The 14364-nt window shown below is 56.8% G+C and overlaps 1 protein-coding gene across 1 annotated transcript; it reads left to right on the forward strand.

Annotated features, from left to right (window-relative positions):
• The first annotated feature begins 1703 nt into the window (after nt 1-1703).
• LFNG (LFNG O-fucosylpeptide 3-beta-N-acetylglucosaminyltransferase) lies at nt 1704-12126 on the forward strand. The gene is made up of 8 exons (XM_015876963.2): nt 1704-2177; nt 7967-8015; nt 8702-8801; nt 8977-9130; nt 9265-9350; nt 9618-9783; nt 10203-10288; nt 10400-12126. Exons 1-8 carry the CDS (start codon nt 1794-1796, stop codon nt 10464-10466), a joined length of 1092 nt encoding a protein of 363 aa, XP_015732449.1. The 5' UTR covers nt 1704-1793; the 3' UTR covers nt 10467-12126.
• Nucleotides 12127-14364: the final 2238 nt, after the last annotated feature.

Genomic DNA, 14364 nt, shown 5'->3' on the forward strand with positions numbered 1-14364 from the left:
TGGGCTGATCAAGGAGGCCAGGTGCCTGGAGAGGAAACCTGCAAGGACACAGCTGATCCCTGGGGAGCTGCTCTCCAGCGGGACAGTGCCAACAAAAGAAATGCTTTCTCCAGCACTGCAGCACTCCATCCCAGGAATGAGATAAGAATTGGCCCCAGGGGACCCTTGTGCCAGTAGTACAGTGGATTTCAGCCCCTGGCGCAGTGTTCTGGATGCACAGAGCCCACATTGTCACCCACCCCATGGCACCAACCGGGACCCCAACATCTGCCCGTGGCGTGTGTCCCCAGCCACCCCGGGGCTGTGAGCAGCTGTCGGGGGACAAGTGCGTGTCCTCCCCTTTTGGCTCCTGGAGAAAGGCGCTCTTTCTTTGCTCAGGGTTTCGCTGCTCGGGCTTTTCAGCTGCCTCTCAAGCTGCAGTTGCTGTGCCATCGGGTTGGAGACAAAAGGAGAACAGGAAAAGAAAACAGAGGCTCAAAGGCTGGGCTTCAGCAATAGTGGGAAGTGGCAAGTGTGGGATTTGGTTCCTGTGTCTGTAGGGTCCAACTGCTTATTTTTTTTTTCTGCTTCCCTTTATTATGGGACACTTCTGCGGCAGGATGGGTCCCTCCTTGGCTACAGGCAGTACCATACAACTCCAGAGCTGTGCCCACAGTCTTCCACAGCACTTCTGGCCATGGGTACAGTGTTAGAGGGCTGAGCAGGGTGATACATATCCCAAAAACAGGGGAAGGCCAATGCTGGGGCTTGTCTGAGGAAGCAGCCTCCCTGCTTCGTCCTGCCTGGTATTATAACATTGTTTATGCAGTGCCAGAGATGAATGGAGCACGTGACAGCAGGAAAAATGTGAGTTGGACAAGGGCCCTGCCCAAAAATGCAGCAGCCCCTGATTATGGCATTGCAAAGCAGCACAGGTCCAAACCCAAATCTGCCTCCCTGAAGCAGACACAGAAAACCCCAGGACTAGGATAAGGGGAGAAAGAGGCCCTGCCATTGGTGCCAGTTAAACATCAGGTTGGTGGCACAGCGTGGAGCAGCTCTCAGCCCAGCGTTCCCTTTCAGCTCCCATTTCTCTCTGGGAACAGAGCATCTCATCAGTGCAGCATTGTTGCCACGGCTGGCAGCCATGGGGGAACCTCAGTAGGGTTCATTTTCAGCCTGTATTGAGGGACTGCCCATCATGTGGGTTCCATAGGACATGGCACAGTCCAGCCAGATCTGCCCAAGCAGGGGTTGTTGGGCTTCCTCCTGAACCTGGCACTTGGTGGAAGCAAGAGAAGTGCAGCTTGTTTTTTAATTTGCTATTAATTTTTTAAGTCAGCCCGGATGTTGATCAGGCTGAGCAGTGCTCTGCTGGACACAGCTCTGTGAGGGGCTTGTGGGGATCACGGTGCTTCCACCCCACACCTCAGCAGGACGGCAAAGGAAACGGGCAGCACTCCCACCTACCAGAAGCGGACATGGGCGGGTCCACGCAGGACACGACCCACGGGCAGGGAGCAACTGGAGCGGGGCAGGAATTGAGAGGGGATGGGAATGGGGGTGAGGATGAGGATGGGAATGGGGATGGGGATGGGGATGGAGATGGGGATGGGGATGGAGATGGGCTCTGCCTACGCCCCGCGGCCACGCGTGGGGGCGGTGCCGGCTCCGGTCCCTCCCCGGGCGGGGCGGGGGCAGTTTAAAGGCGGCGGTGGCGGCGCGGCGGGGGACGGCGGAGGTGCGGACGGAACGCGGCCGGTGGCGGCGCGGAGAGGAGCCGGGTGGTGGAGGTGGCAGCGAGGAGGAGGAGGATGCTGAAGAGCTGCGGGAGGAAGCTGCTCCTGTCCCTCGTGGGCTCCATGTTCACCTGCCTGCTGGTGCTCATGGTGGAGCCGCCGGGCAGACCGGGGCTGGCTCGGGGAGAGGCCGGCGGGGCTCAGCGGGCGCTGCAGAGCCTGGGGGCGGCCCGGCCGGCGGGGCAGGGGGCTCCGGGCTTCCGCAGCTTCGCCGATTACTTCGGGCGGTTGAGCCGGGCACGCCGTGAGCTGCCGGCCGCCCCCCCGAGCCCCCCGCGGCCGCCGGCCGAGGACATCTCCCCCCGAGACGTCTTCATCGCCGTCAAAACCACCAAAAAGTTCCACAAAGCGCGGCTGGAGCTGCTGCTCGACACCTGGATCTCCCGCAACCGCGACATGGTAAGGTCGCACCCGGCAGGTGCCAACGGGGCCGCGCCGTTGCCACCTTCTCTTTTCGCTCCCCACGGGCTCACCGGGGGTTTCTGAGGCGGGGTTGGTGGCTTTCGGGAAGGGGGAGAGATGCGGGGTGGCTTTGGGAAGAGGGAGTGATGCAAGGAGCTTGGCCGCCCCTCACCGAGCGGTCAGACCCCAAAAACCCTGAGTTCTCGCGGTGGGTTCCTTGCCTTGACCTGTTTTCCGCTGGGGAAACTGAGGCACGGCGGCGGGGCAGCCCCTCACCCCCGGGGCAGCGCTGGGGGCTCCGGCAGCGGGTACCAGCCCTGCCTCCCCGGCACAACGCCGTCTGCACGGGCTGACCCTCTCTCCGTCCTTCCAGTACTGAAACCGAACTTACAAGAAAGAAAAAAGCATTTCCTTAGGAAACGTGCCTGGCCATCTGCTCTTGAGACACTTTTCCTAGCCGTAGGCAGCTTCCCGAGCCAGTGAAGCCCTGTCCTAACCTCCCCATCCGACTGTCTTCACGTGTTTCCTCCTGCCCCGGAGCTCCGTTTCTCGCTGTTTGTCGGAAGCCCGACGTGTCCCTGCCTCCTTCCTCGACTGCGTCGGGCCCTGCCGGTTGCCCCGAGCACCACCGATTATTTTCTCTTTAATTTATTTTACCGTGTTTTGTCCCGTGGGGATCTTTTCCTCTTTCTGCTCTGGGTTTGGCAGCGGCTCTGCCTCCCTCCTCGGTGCGGTTATTTAATGGAAGCCTCTATTATGCTCCGCTGTCACTGCGAAGGGGGTGGAGAGTGGGGGGGTGTGGGGGGGAGAAACTAACGCTCTTTGAGCACCTACGGTTGATCCTGGGAATGGCTGCTCTTCTCGCCCCCCGCCCTCCCCTCCAGTGAGCTCCGGCTTTCTTTTGGGTTTTTTTCTTTTTGCTTTGTTTTGCTCCGTTTGTCCGTTTGGATTCCCAGAGCCCCGCTCCTCGGCTCTCACGCTGTCCCCCTGGGCACGCTAACAAAGCCCCTTTTCTCCCGGCGCAGAGAAAAGGCTTCGCAGCCTCTTGTGTGGCACTTTCCATGGGAACGGGGGAGCCGGAGCCGGCCGTGTCCAGGTCAGGTTGCCTAGAGATGAGGGCCACGAAGCCAGGGGGGGCTGCAGCCCGTGAGGTGCCCGCCCGGGAGCCGCGTGCTGAGTGATGGCCCTTGTGCGGTACTTGAGGACGAGGGGCTGCGAGAGCCGGCAGCACCGCCAGCTCCTGCGGGGACACCCGGCTCTGCTGCCGTCGGTTCTGTGCTTCCCACGCTGCTCCAGCCTCTGCCTTTGGGAATCATTGGAGTTCCTCCAGGCTTGGGGCCACCGTGGGCTCCTCCTGATTTGGGGACATGTTTTGGTGTTGGTGCAGTGTGGCTCCTCTCCATCACTCCTGCATCATCTCCCGGCTGGGGATGGGTGTTTGTGCCCTGTGGTTTGTGGTGGGCTCCAATGTCTCTCTGGCTCTGAGTCAGGCCCGATTCAGTTTGGGTGTGCTGAGGGGAAGTTGGTGCAGCCCCTGGTGCAGCATCGCTCTCCCCCTCCAAACCTCCTTCTCTGCAAGAAGGGGTTAGATCTGGCAGTTATCTCCAGCCTGCCCCTGACAGATAGGGGGAATAGCCATTGTGTTCCTCCTGGCTGCCCTTTGTTCTGCCTACAATAGGCCCCGCTTCCTGCGCTCTGGCCCATTGCACTACAGTGCTCTCAGGGCAGTGGGCACCCCCTTCTCCTTCCTGCCTCTTTCTGCACAGAGGGCAGATCCCTATTCCCTGCTCAGTCTGCTCTGTGCAGTGCAACCAAGGCTGGGGACAGGCAGCCCTGGGGAAGGACTGTGGGGTTTTCCCATCCTTGCTTTGGGGGGGCATTTCCAGCTGTCTCAGTATCCTTAGGATGTTGGAGTGCAGCCTGGGGAAACCACTGGAAAGAGAGGAGGGAGGGAAGTGGCCTTTATGCTCAAATCCTGGAGCCAGCGAACCCAAACCATCCAAAAAACCATCCAAAAAACCATCCAAAAAACCATCCAAACCCACTGTTTCCTGCCATAGCAGAATTACTTAAGAAACATCCCAGTCCTGGGGCACACAGGGCAGCGGGTGCTCAGCATGCTCCATGTTGCCCACGGGGAGCCAGGGCAGGGCTGGCACCACATTACAATCCCATCCCACCTGCGTGGGAGCTGCTCGCTTCCCCCAGCAAAGCACGATAATTGCAGGCTTTGAAAAATCCCTGCTCCCGGCACTGAGGAATGCATTTGCCTTCCGGACAGCACGTTCCTCTGGTGGTGGAGCCCAGATTTCTTTAGCACCTTGGCCAGAGTTTACATCCTGGGGGAGAAGCGCACGTGTCCCAGTTTGATGCCCACTGGGGCTCTGGCGGGGCTGGGGTGGAGTGGTGCCACCAGTCCTGGGGTGCGCTGAGCACAGCTAAACTCAGTGCATGTGTGTGCATCCCTCCCTTGGGATTTGCAGCCCCTGTGGGTTTTTCTTTAGGGAGAGGTTGTTTGAGCAGGGCCACGGGCACTGTCTGGGCCATTAATTGCCCGCCCATAACGATGCCGCCGTCCTTGTCAATAAGAGTGTGGTGTGTGTGTAGCGCCAGGCGGGAGGGCGGGGGACCCTGGCTGCACAATGAGCTCATTGTTTGTGCGGAGGTTATTAAAAAATTATAGCATTTAAAATTACAGTGGAGGATTCTTCCTCCTTACTGTGAGGAGCCGGGGGGAGGAAGGGACCTTATCCTCTTGCCAGGGTGGTGTTCTGTAGGGCTGTGCCTTGCAATGCCTATGCCAGCCAGAGCCCATCTGGACAAATGGTGATGGGGACAGTACAGTAGTGCTGCTCTCAACCCAGAAAAGTGAGCTGCTGCTTCTCTTCTCCTGCAGAGGGGAGGGAAGAGGTGCAGCCCCCCTGTGTGTAAGAGTGGGGGCTGGAGGGGGCTGTGGTGCTCCTAGCACAGGGAAGTGAGATGTGGGGAGGGTGCAGGATTGGTGCGCTATGGGGTCACGGGGCTGAGGTTCCCCTTTTAGTAGGAGGAAGGTGGGGTGTGTGTGATGTGTCATCTTTGCCAGCCCTTCTGGAGCACTGTGCAGTGTGGCACAAAGAGGAAGGCTGCCTGCACTCAGCTCTGCCCGGCCCATAGGATGCTCTGCACAGCTCAGAGCAAACCCACAAGCTCACCCAGCAGAAGGGAAATGAGTCACTGCGAAAGGAGAAATGGAGGGGAGGGTGGCAAAATCTAAAGAAACGCTGTCCCCAGGGGAGAGATGGCGGCAGGGGGACTCCAGCCCTGTGCACACAGATTGGGGCTGACGCATCCCCTGGCTGCAGGGACCTTTGGGGTACCTCTGTGCAGGGCCGGGCGCAGCAGGGGTAGCTATTGTTTGGTGGGGCTTTGGCATCCTGTGTTTCTTGAAGTTGCACTTTTGAGAACAATGAGGTTTCCTGCAAGTCCCGGGGCAGGGGCTCTGGGCAGGCAGTGTGCCGCCAGTGGGCCCTTCCTCCCCTCTGTTCCCCTGGAAAATTAACTGTATGGGGATGTGAGAGCTCTTGGACTCATTCAGCACCATAGTGGGGAGTGGAGGGGCACGTGGACCTGAGGTTGGTGTTGAGTAGGTAATGGCTTAGGGCTGCTGTGTCACATTCCACTGGTGATTGGGGCTGGGGCTTTCATTGGGTGGGCTCTGTGGGCTGTTCTGTGGGGTGGGGATGCTGAGGGTGCTCATTGCAGTAGCACTAATTCTGCGCTGGGGTGCTGGGCCATGCAGCTCTGTCTGTGTTTTCACCCAGTTTCAGCCAAGCACAGACCAGCACAGCCCCTGAGCTCAGTGGTTGTGTCCCACCTGCGTCTTCTTCCCCATCCTTGGACTGTAGGGCCAGGTCCCACCGCTGCCACAATGGGGCTTCTTCCCCATCATGGGTGCTGTGGTCCCTATCCTTTCCTGGTCCTTGTCCAGGAGCTGTGCAAGAAGGTCTGTAACAAATGCAGACAAATCAATGAAAAAAGTGAGAGAGAAGTTGTAATGATCTTGGCTTTAGCTGAAATTCTCAGCTGGGTCCTGGCAGTGGAAGGTGAAGGGCCCTCCTTGCAGCAGGTCTGCATGCCCCACCATGTCCCCAAGGTGCCACCAGCATGGGGAGCCCCTCAGGGATGTGCAGGGGAGGGGCTGAGAGGAGGATGCCTCGCTGGGGTGAGGACTGAGTGAAGGCGAGCAATAAACAATGGTCCCCACGGCCTATTTATAGAGGAGTGCTCTGCGGGGTTATTTTTGGAGCCATGCGGTGGCACAGATGGTGCTTCTGATCTAATGCATCAAACGTGTTCTGTCGCAGAGGCTGTGTACCCTGGGAGGCGGGTGTTGAGGGGATCCTCCAGCCCCAGCACCTTGGGGTGTGTGCATCCCTGGGAGCCCTTCCTGTTCCCCAGCCCTGTGCTGGTGGGTTCGTGACCCCATCCTACAGTGAAACCCTTTGCTCGAGGCCATGATGATGGATTTGGGGCTGGTCTATGTATCCTCAAACCCAGGGGTGCTCAGCAGGTGTGTGGCTGTGCATTTATGAAAATTTGCCTTTCCACTTTTACTCTTTCCTTGTCAAGCCCCATGGGTCACTTGTAGCCCTGTGCCCCAGTTCAGCAGCTCACAGCTCTCCCCTCTGCTGGGTTAACCAGCGCAGCTGTATGCTAATGACCACCACTGCCCGCTTAACTCTGCTCTGCTGAGTAAAGTCAGCTCGCACCCTGCTATTGTGCAGACCCCGCTCCCTCCCCATATAACCCACAAAACCCCCACACGCCGCTGGGGCCGGCTGCCTGCGGGGTGGCACCGAGTTTCCAGCTCACTTGTAATTCATCATCCCGTGTCCCCCTCCCACCACCTCCTGCCTTCCCCCCCCCAGCCCTTTTGTCTTTCTTCTTCTGCCCTTTTGTACACGTCTGGTTTGTAATAGCGCTTGGCAGCTGGCTGTGGTTCCTCTCTTCCAGCTTTGTTTGCTGCGCTCTGATTGATCGCGATGCCTTTCCCGCTCCCCTATTCTCTACTTCTCGCCCTTCCCCAAATGCAGGGCAGACAGCAGCCCCCGGCCCCTCCTTTCCCGGGTGACATATGCCAGGAATTAGCTGTGTAAATAGAGGAGTGCAGCCGGGTGGGCAATAGGTAACAGGAGACAGTGCCCTCTATGGGGCTGCCAGTGGGCACCCATGGGTGCCAGCATCCCTCTGGCATTGCCCAGGGAGGCTGTGGGTGCCCCCTACCTGGAGGCAGTTCAAGGCCAGGCTGGATGGGGCTGTGAGCAACCTGATAAAGAGGGAGGTGTCCCTGCCTATAGCAGGGGGTTGGAACTAGATGATCTTAAATGTCCCTTCCAACCCAAACCATTCTATGATTGTGCAAGTGGACGGGGCTGTTGATGCAGATGGGGATGAGGGCAAACACACCTGGCCTGCTGCTTTGGCACTGCCATCTTTGTGTGTCAGTTGTTCCAGATGAGGTCTGAAGACCCTGCTTGGATGGAGCTGTTGGCTGCACCTGCCCTGTACTATCCCCATATCCCACATGGGTGCTGGTGGGATGTTCCCTGCTGCTGCTTCCTTGTGGGATGTGCTGGGAAGGGGCTGTGCTTTGCAATCTTCTACACCCATGATTGAGAGCATCACAGGGGCTGCTTTGGGTTTTAGCCAGGAGGGAGAACTTGCTTGTCATGGGGATGCTGGGACATGGCCCGAGCCCTGCTGTCTCAGCCCTTTGGTCCTCAAAGGCACCTCATCTTCTCTTTCAGACCTTCATCTTCACGGATGGGGAGGATGAGGAGCTGAAGAAACAAGCACGTGAGTCCCTTTGTGTGCATGGGCTGAGCGCGCGGTGCTTGGGGCTGTGCTGGAGTCCTGCCCAGCACCCCCGACCAGGGGAATGCCAAAAGAAGAAAATAAAGGTCGAACTGCTGCAGTGTAGACGCAGGGTTTTATGGGGACGTGGAGCTGGCAGCCGCTCCCCGGGGTTAGGGTCAGCTCAGCCTATTCTCCCCATGCAAATGACTCCTTTTCAGGCTGGGAAGCAATTCCCTTTGAGCTGGGCAAGCAAATAACAGGTGGCCACTGTGGGAAAAAGCAGTGGGAACAGAGTGAGGTTTTGGCTGTCACATCCTGGGTGGAGAAGCCAGGCCATGGACATCCCCCTCCCACCCCCTCATCCATCCCCTGCCCTTGCATCCAGGGTGGCTGGGGCACATCCCCCAGGGTGATGTAGGGGGGTTGTACATAGCCCTGGGGCATGGCTTAACCCCATTCCATCTGCATCCCCTGCTCACCCTATTCCTTATCTCACATTGATCCAAAGGCCATTCTTCCCAGAAATGTGTCCTTTATCCAAAACAAGGTGGCACAGAGACCATTGGGCACCATAGATTCCCTTGGGATCCCTCCCATCACACCTGCGTTGCTCACAGTGGAGCATCCACATTTGAGGGAGTGGGATGCGCCAGCACTGGGCTTTAACTCCGTGTCTCTTCCCTTAGGAAATGTTATCAACACCAACTGCTCGGCTGCACACAGCCGCCAGGCCCTGTCCTGCAAGATGGCTGTGGAATACGACAAGTTCATCGAGTCGGGGAGAAAGTAAGGAGTGTCTGGGTCTGCCTGGAGGGGGCCAGGGCTGTAATTCATAATGGGGTGGCATTTTGGGGGTTGTAATTTGTCTTAAGGTTTGCATTATTTGGGGCCATAATTCATCATGGGGTCAGGGCAGGGAGCTGCCCCAGCCTGATGGGACACGGTTGTGCTGATGCCGCAGGTGGTTCTGTCATGTGGATGATGACAACTACGTGAATGTGAGGACGCTGGTGAAGCTGCTCTCCAGCTATCCACACACACAGGACATCTACATCGGGAAGCCCAGCCTGGACAGACCCATCCAGGCCACAGAGAGGATCAGCGAGAACAAGATGGTGAGGGGGGCACATGAAGGGGGGACCACGAGGCATCATCACTCCATGGCATTGGAGGGAGGTTGGGTTTAATTTGGGCTGGGCTTTGCTTCAGCAAGAGGTGGTCTCATGGCCTTTGCTCCCCTCTCTTGCAGCACCCTGTGCATTTCTGGTTTGCCACGGGAGGAGCAGGGTTTTGTATCAGCCGAGGGCTGGCACTGAAGATGAGCCCTTGGGCCAGGTAAGCGTTGGCATTGCTCTTCCATGGGGACTCAGCATGATTCCAACGGGGCACAGAAGAGCGACAACATCTTTAGGGACGTTTGAACATGTCCTACCACTTTGCTCTCTTTGCCTTGATGGAGTTTTCTGCAGGGGCTTGGAAACAAGCTGGATAGCACCTCCATTCCCCCAAACCTAATTGCTTTTTAGTTAGAGCCTGGACTCCATGGGGTGCCCACATTGCTCTGGGCTTTGCTCCTCTGCAGCTCCTTTTGTCTCCCCACAGTGGGGGCCACTTCATGAGCACCGCGGAGAAGATCCGCCTGCCCGATGACTGCACCATTGGCTACATCATCGAGTCTGTGCTGGGTGTGAAGCTCATCCGCAGCAACCTCTTCCACTCTCACTTGGAGAACCTCCACCAGGTGCCCAAGACAGAGATCCACAAACAGGTAACCCTGCCCTGATGGCCCTGGGATGGATGGAGAGGTTGGGATTGACAGTGCCTTTGTATGCTTTTACCTGTTGGGAACTGGGCATGCAATGGGATTTGGAGAACCTGGAACAAGGCCTCGTTTGAGCAGGGGTGGTCTGGGCTGAGCCTTGGTCTGGGTTACTCAGCACACATCCCCAGCCAAGTGCCCTACAGCAAGGATTTCATCCAAGGTTTGTTAGTTGGGTTCCCTTTGTGAGCGGGATTCTTATTCTTTATCAAGCAAAGTGGGTATCCCAGCTAAGGTATGATAGATGTGCTTCCAAACAGTCAGTGGAGAGGGAGAGTCCCCTCAGAGCTAAGGGTGAATTCTGCAGCCTTCAATTGATTTCCATAGCTGCACCACCAGCTGCTTGACCCTCCGCCTTGTTCCCCCAGGTAACACTAAGCTATGGCATGTTCGAAAACAAGCGCAACTCCATCCACATGAAGGGAGCCTTCTCTGTGGAGGAGGACCCATCCAGGTGAGATGGGGGGGGGTCCTATCCCACTCCCCCCAGCAGGAGCTCCTTTGGGTTGTGCCACTGTGTGGCACATCGCTGCTGTGTGCTCAGCATCCCCCTTCTCCTCCACAGGTTTCGCTCTGTGCACTGCCTGCTGTACCCCGACACGCCGTGGTGCCCCTCCAACGTGGTGTACTAGGAGACGTGTGTGTCCCCTCCCAACCTCGTCCCAAATCTCCCCGGTATCCGACGGGTGTGCGGGACCTGCGTGCATGCAGGTGTGTCAGTCCTCCGGACGGACCTTGTTGCTGTGGTATTGCACAGTGTGTGTGTACTGAAGGCTGCTGTGCGGCCCTTTGTCCCCTGCCCACCCTGCCCTGCCTGGGGACGGCGAGTGGGGACGGGTCCTGAGCACTTAACCCCAGGGCATGGGGTGAGCCCCTGCCCGCCGGCAGCCCCGCGCCATGCGTGGGGAGCGCAGCTCCGCATCCCCCCGCCTTGCTTTGCTTGATTTCCTTCCAGATGTTGGTTTGTTTTTTGGTGTGTTTGCCTCCCCCCCACCCTTCCCCAGTTCTACCCCCTTCCTCTTTCCTAGCCCTCAAATCTCAGCATCGAGGCTCCGGCTCCTTGGTCAGGGTCAGAATTTTACACACTCTCATTCCTTCACGGCCACGGCAAATGCAAAGCTCAGTGCCAGCATTCGCACCATTCCCCAGAGCCCCCTACATCCTGCTGAAATGTTTTCAGCGGCGTAAATCTATGCACTATTTATAGAGACCAATTTAAAGACTTTCTATAAATACAAGGAGAAGAGGGAGGAGGGCTTTTCCGGAGCTGTGTGTGCACAGTGCTGTGGTGTCTCCCCTGGTGTCTCCTCCTGGGCTGAGCACAGGCAACCCCACACCCCGGCACATAGCATTTGGAGGAGCTTTGTGGGTATACCCCCCCATCTATGGGGCTAGACCATCCTCCTGTATTGGGTGGTGCTGGGGGCTGGTGCACCTGGGATGCTTGTGGCGGTGTTGTTTCCCAGCCTGGTATTGCTCTCTAGTGCAATGGGAGAGTGATGGGCACCCTAAAAACACAGGTGCCCCCTCCCCAGCTCTTCTCCCCCCCCAGCACTGTTGTATTTTGTCCCATGGCTCTGCTGGGGAACCCAGGAGTGGGGTCCCACCTTCCCAGGTACAGCCAGAGCAAAACCAGTTTGGGAAACACTGCCTGGGCGCCATATTTGCTGTGAGCCAAGGGTGGATGTAACCCATTGCAAGGAGGGCTGGGGACTCCATGTCCCATGTATCCCTCTCTGCATCCCTCTGTGTCCCCTTGTGGGGGGGGGACCAGTGGGCAAAGCCTGAGCTGAGCATTTCTGACCCGAAGCTGAGTGAAAATGGCCCATAATGGGTGCGTTGTACATATGTTATTGCGCCAGTATTTTTTTTACTGTGCCTTTTTATAAAGAAAAACAGGAAAAAAACAAAAAACAAAAAACAAAAAAAACCCAAAACAAAACAAAAAAACGAAGAAAACACAACATGGAGAGTTATGTAGATTTTTAAGATGCTTTTTATATGTTTTCTGTGGATCGGAAAAGAAGAAAAAGACAAAATGACCTTCTGATAATCAGTTTAAGAAAGAGGAGAGAAAAAATGACGATGTCTTGTAACTATCACTTACTTTAATTTATATGTTCCAGTATCTGGAATGTCACTCTGTGCTTTTTTGTAAGTAGGATGTGTCTAAAGGTGATAGCTGTGGTATGGGGGAACTGATGTGGGCAGCGCGTTCTCAGGGACGTGAACCCATTCGCTGCCGCCGTCACCAATAAAGCAGCTTTGGGCTGACCCCCGTCCTGCTCCTGGCTCCGTGTCTCTGTGTGTTGTGCTGTGCGGGTGTTCTCTCTGTTCTCACGGGTACCGACCCATAGAGCGGGGGGTCATCTCCTCCTTCCCATCCCCAAAAGGCTCTATTGGGGTTTAACACCTCGGCAAGGGCTTTTCCCAGGCTCGGGGCTGGGAGTGGAGGTGTGAGCCGGTTGTTGGCATGGTGGTGTGAAGAGCTGCAGGCGGACGGCCGCGTGGGAAGGCGGCAGGGGACTGCAGGGAGAGCCCCTGCCCGATAGCACCAACCATAGGAAAGAGCCCTCAGAGAGGTGTGGAGACAGCATCACATCTACTTCCCCCCCCGCCCCTTCCTCACCCAGTGCTCAACTGGAGCGGCTTTCATCTGCAAGTCATCTTCTCCTTCCTCTGTCCCCCGCCTTCCTCTTCACCCAGCAGCTCTATCAGAGCTTTTTTTTATGTCTCGAGCTGCACTTACTTTCCATTTTCGCTCAAACTTCTCAGTTATCAACGCTAAAAATACACCCTGGCAGGAAGTCAGCGAGTGCTAAAACACCTCACCCCAACACACACCCACAGTTCCAGGATGAAGGCAGAGCCCCTCAGATGGCCCTTTATTGGGGTGATATGGGCAGAGAGGCTCCAGAAACAGGACAGCCCCCTTTCTGCACTATGTCTTCCCTTGGCGGTCCCAGTGGGGCACCCAGGGCAGCCCAAAGAACCCATTTCCAGCCATACCCGAGCTGTGTGCTCCTGCTCTCCCTCCTCTTCTTGCAATAGGGGAGGCCCAGCACTGGGTTGGGGCTGCCAGGAGTTGGGGGTGGTGGGCTGCACAGTGCCTGGAGGGGGGGAAACACCAAAATATAGACACAGAAATAATATTAAAAAAGAAAACAAAACAAGAAACAAAAGCACCCAGAGTGCCCTGGGGAGCAGCGCGGGCAGAACAGAGCAGCCTCTCCCTCTCGACTCGTGGGCTGGAAAGTAAATAAATAAATGTGTTAATAAATAAAAGGGCAACAAAGCCCGGCCCTGCTGCTCTCACATACTTGGCGGGCGCGTCGGGACAACCCGCTTTCATCTGCGCTGCTGTGGGACGGTGTGGGACGTCCTGTTTACCCTCCGTGCTGACAACTCAGTGCCTTTCAGAGGGAGTGAGGGGACAAACCGGGCTGGTGGGGACACGGCTGCTGCAGTGGGACCGCTGCTGTGACACCGCCGTGCCCCAGGGATGCACCAGCACTGGGCTGGAGGCTCTCCTGGCCCTGCAGGGAGGATCGCAGCACTGAGGGCAAAGAGGAAGGTTCTGCGTTAGTCATTTTTGCTGCTCTCTCTCAAACCCCCTCCTATTTATTTTTTTTTTCCTCTTTAATTTGCATTTGGGTCACTTCATGTGCTGGGCTTTGTGTGAATTGCTGCTTTCCCAGCTGCTGGCGGCGCGGGGGGACTTGTGTTAGTGCTGCAATAGGACAAGCACTGCTCCTGGCAGCAGCCCCGGCAAGAAATATTTGTGAATCGGGATGGGAGGGGTGGCAGGAGACGGGGAAACTTGTGTGAATCCTCTCCAAGCTCCACTTCTAGCCAGCAAACTGGGAATGCTTGTGGGAAATGAAGATAAAAGCAGATGAATCACAGGGCTCGAGCAATGCACACATTGATTCCTATTCATCCATCCGTCCTTCCATCCATCCATCCCTCCTTCCATCCATCCATCACCCACCCACTTGTCCACCTACCTCGACTGGGCATTACCCATCCCATCAGTGTGAAATCAGAGCCTGTCAATGGGACAGCTGCCCCCAGAGCAGCCCCCTGCATTTTCCACCTCCCCCTGAATATTTTCGCTGTTTCCCACACTGTATCCCTTGCAGATGATTTAAAAAAATAACACTCCCAAGCCCTCCAAAGTGTGTTTTTCTCTTCCTGCCTCCTAAGAGCAGCCGTGTCCCTGTCAAAACCAATTCCTCTCCCTCCCCCAGCCCCAGCTCCTGGCCCCCGGCTGCTTCTGGTTTGCCTCAGCCGAGTGCTGTACTCCTGCAGCCACAACGTGAGCCAAGAGCGGAGGAGGAGGCGCACGGGAGATGAATTGAGCATCTTAAACACAGCTGGGAGCACTTCCCACGGCACTGCTGGACAAAGCTGTGGTCCCATTGTAAAGCTGCACTATATGGTTCTACAATATAGACCTGCTGTATGGCACCTCTATGCAACCCTGATATCCAGTCCTGCTGGGATGCCTCTATTGAGGGGTCAGTGCTG

Source organism: Coturnix japonica, chromosome 14, assembly GCF_001577835.2.
Source record: "Coturnix japonica isolate 7356 chromosome 14, Coturnix japonica 2.1, whole genome shotgun sequence".
NCBI lineage: Eukaryota > Metazoa > Chordata > Aves > Galliformes > Phasianidae > Coturnix > Coturnix japonica.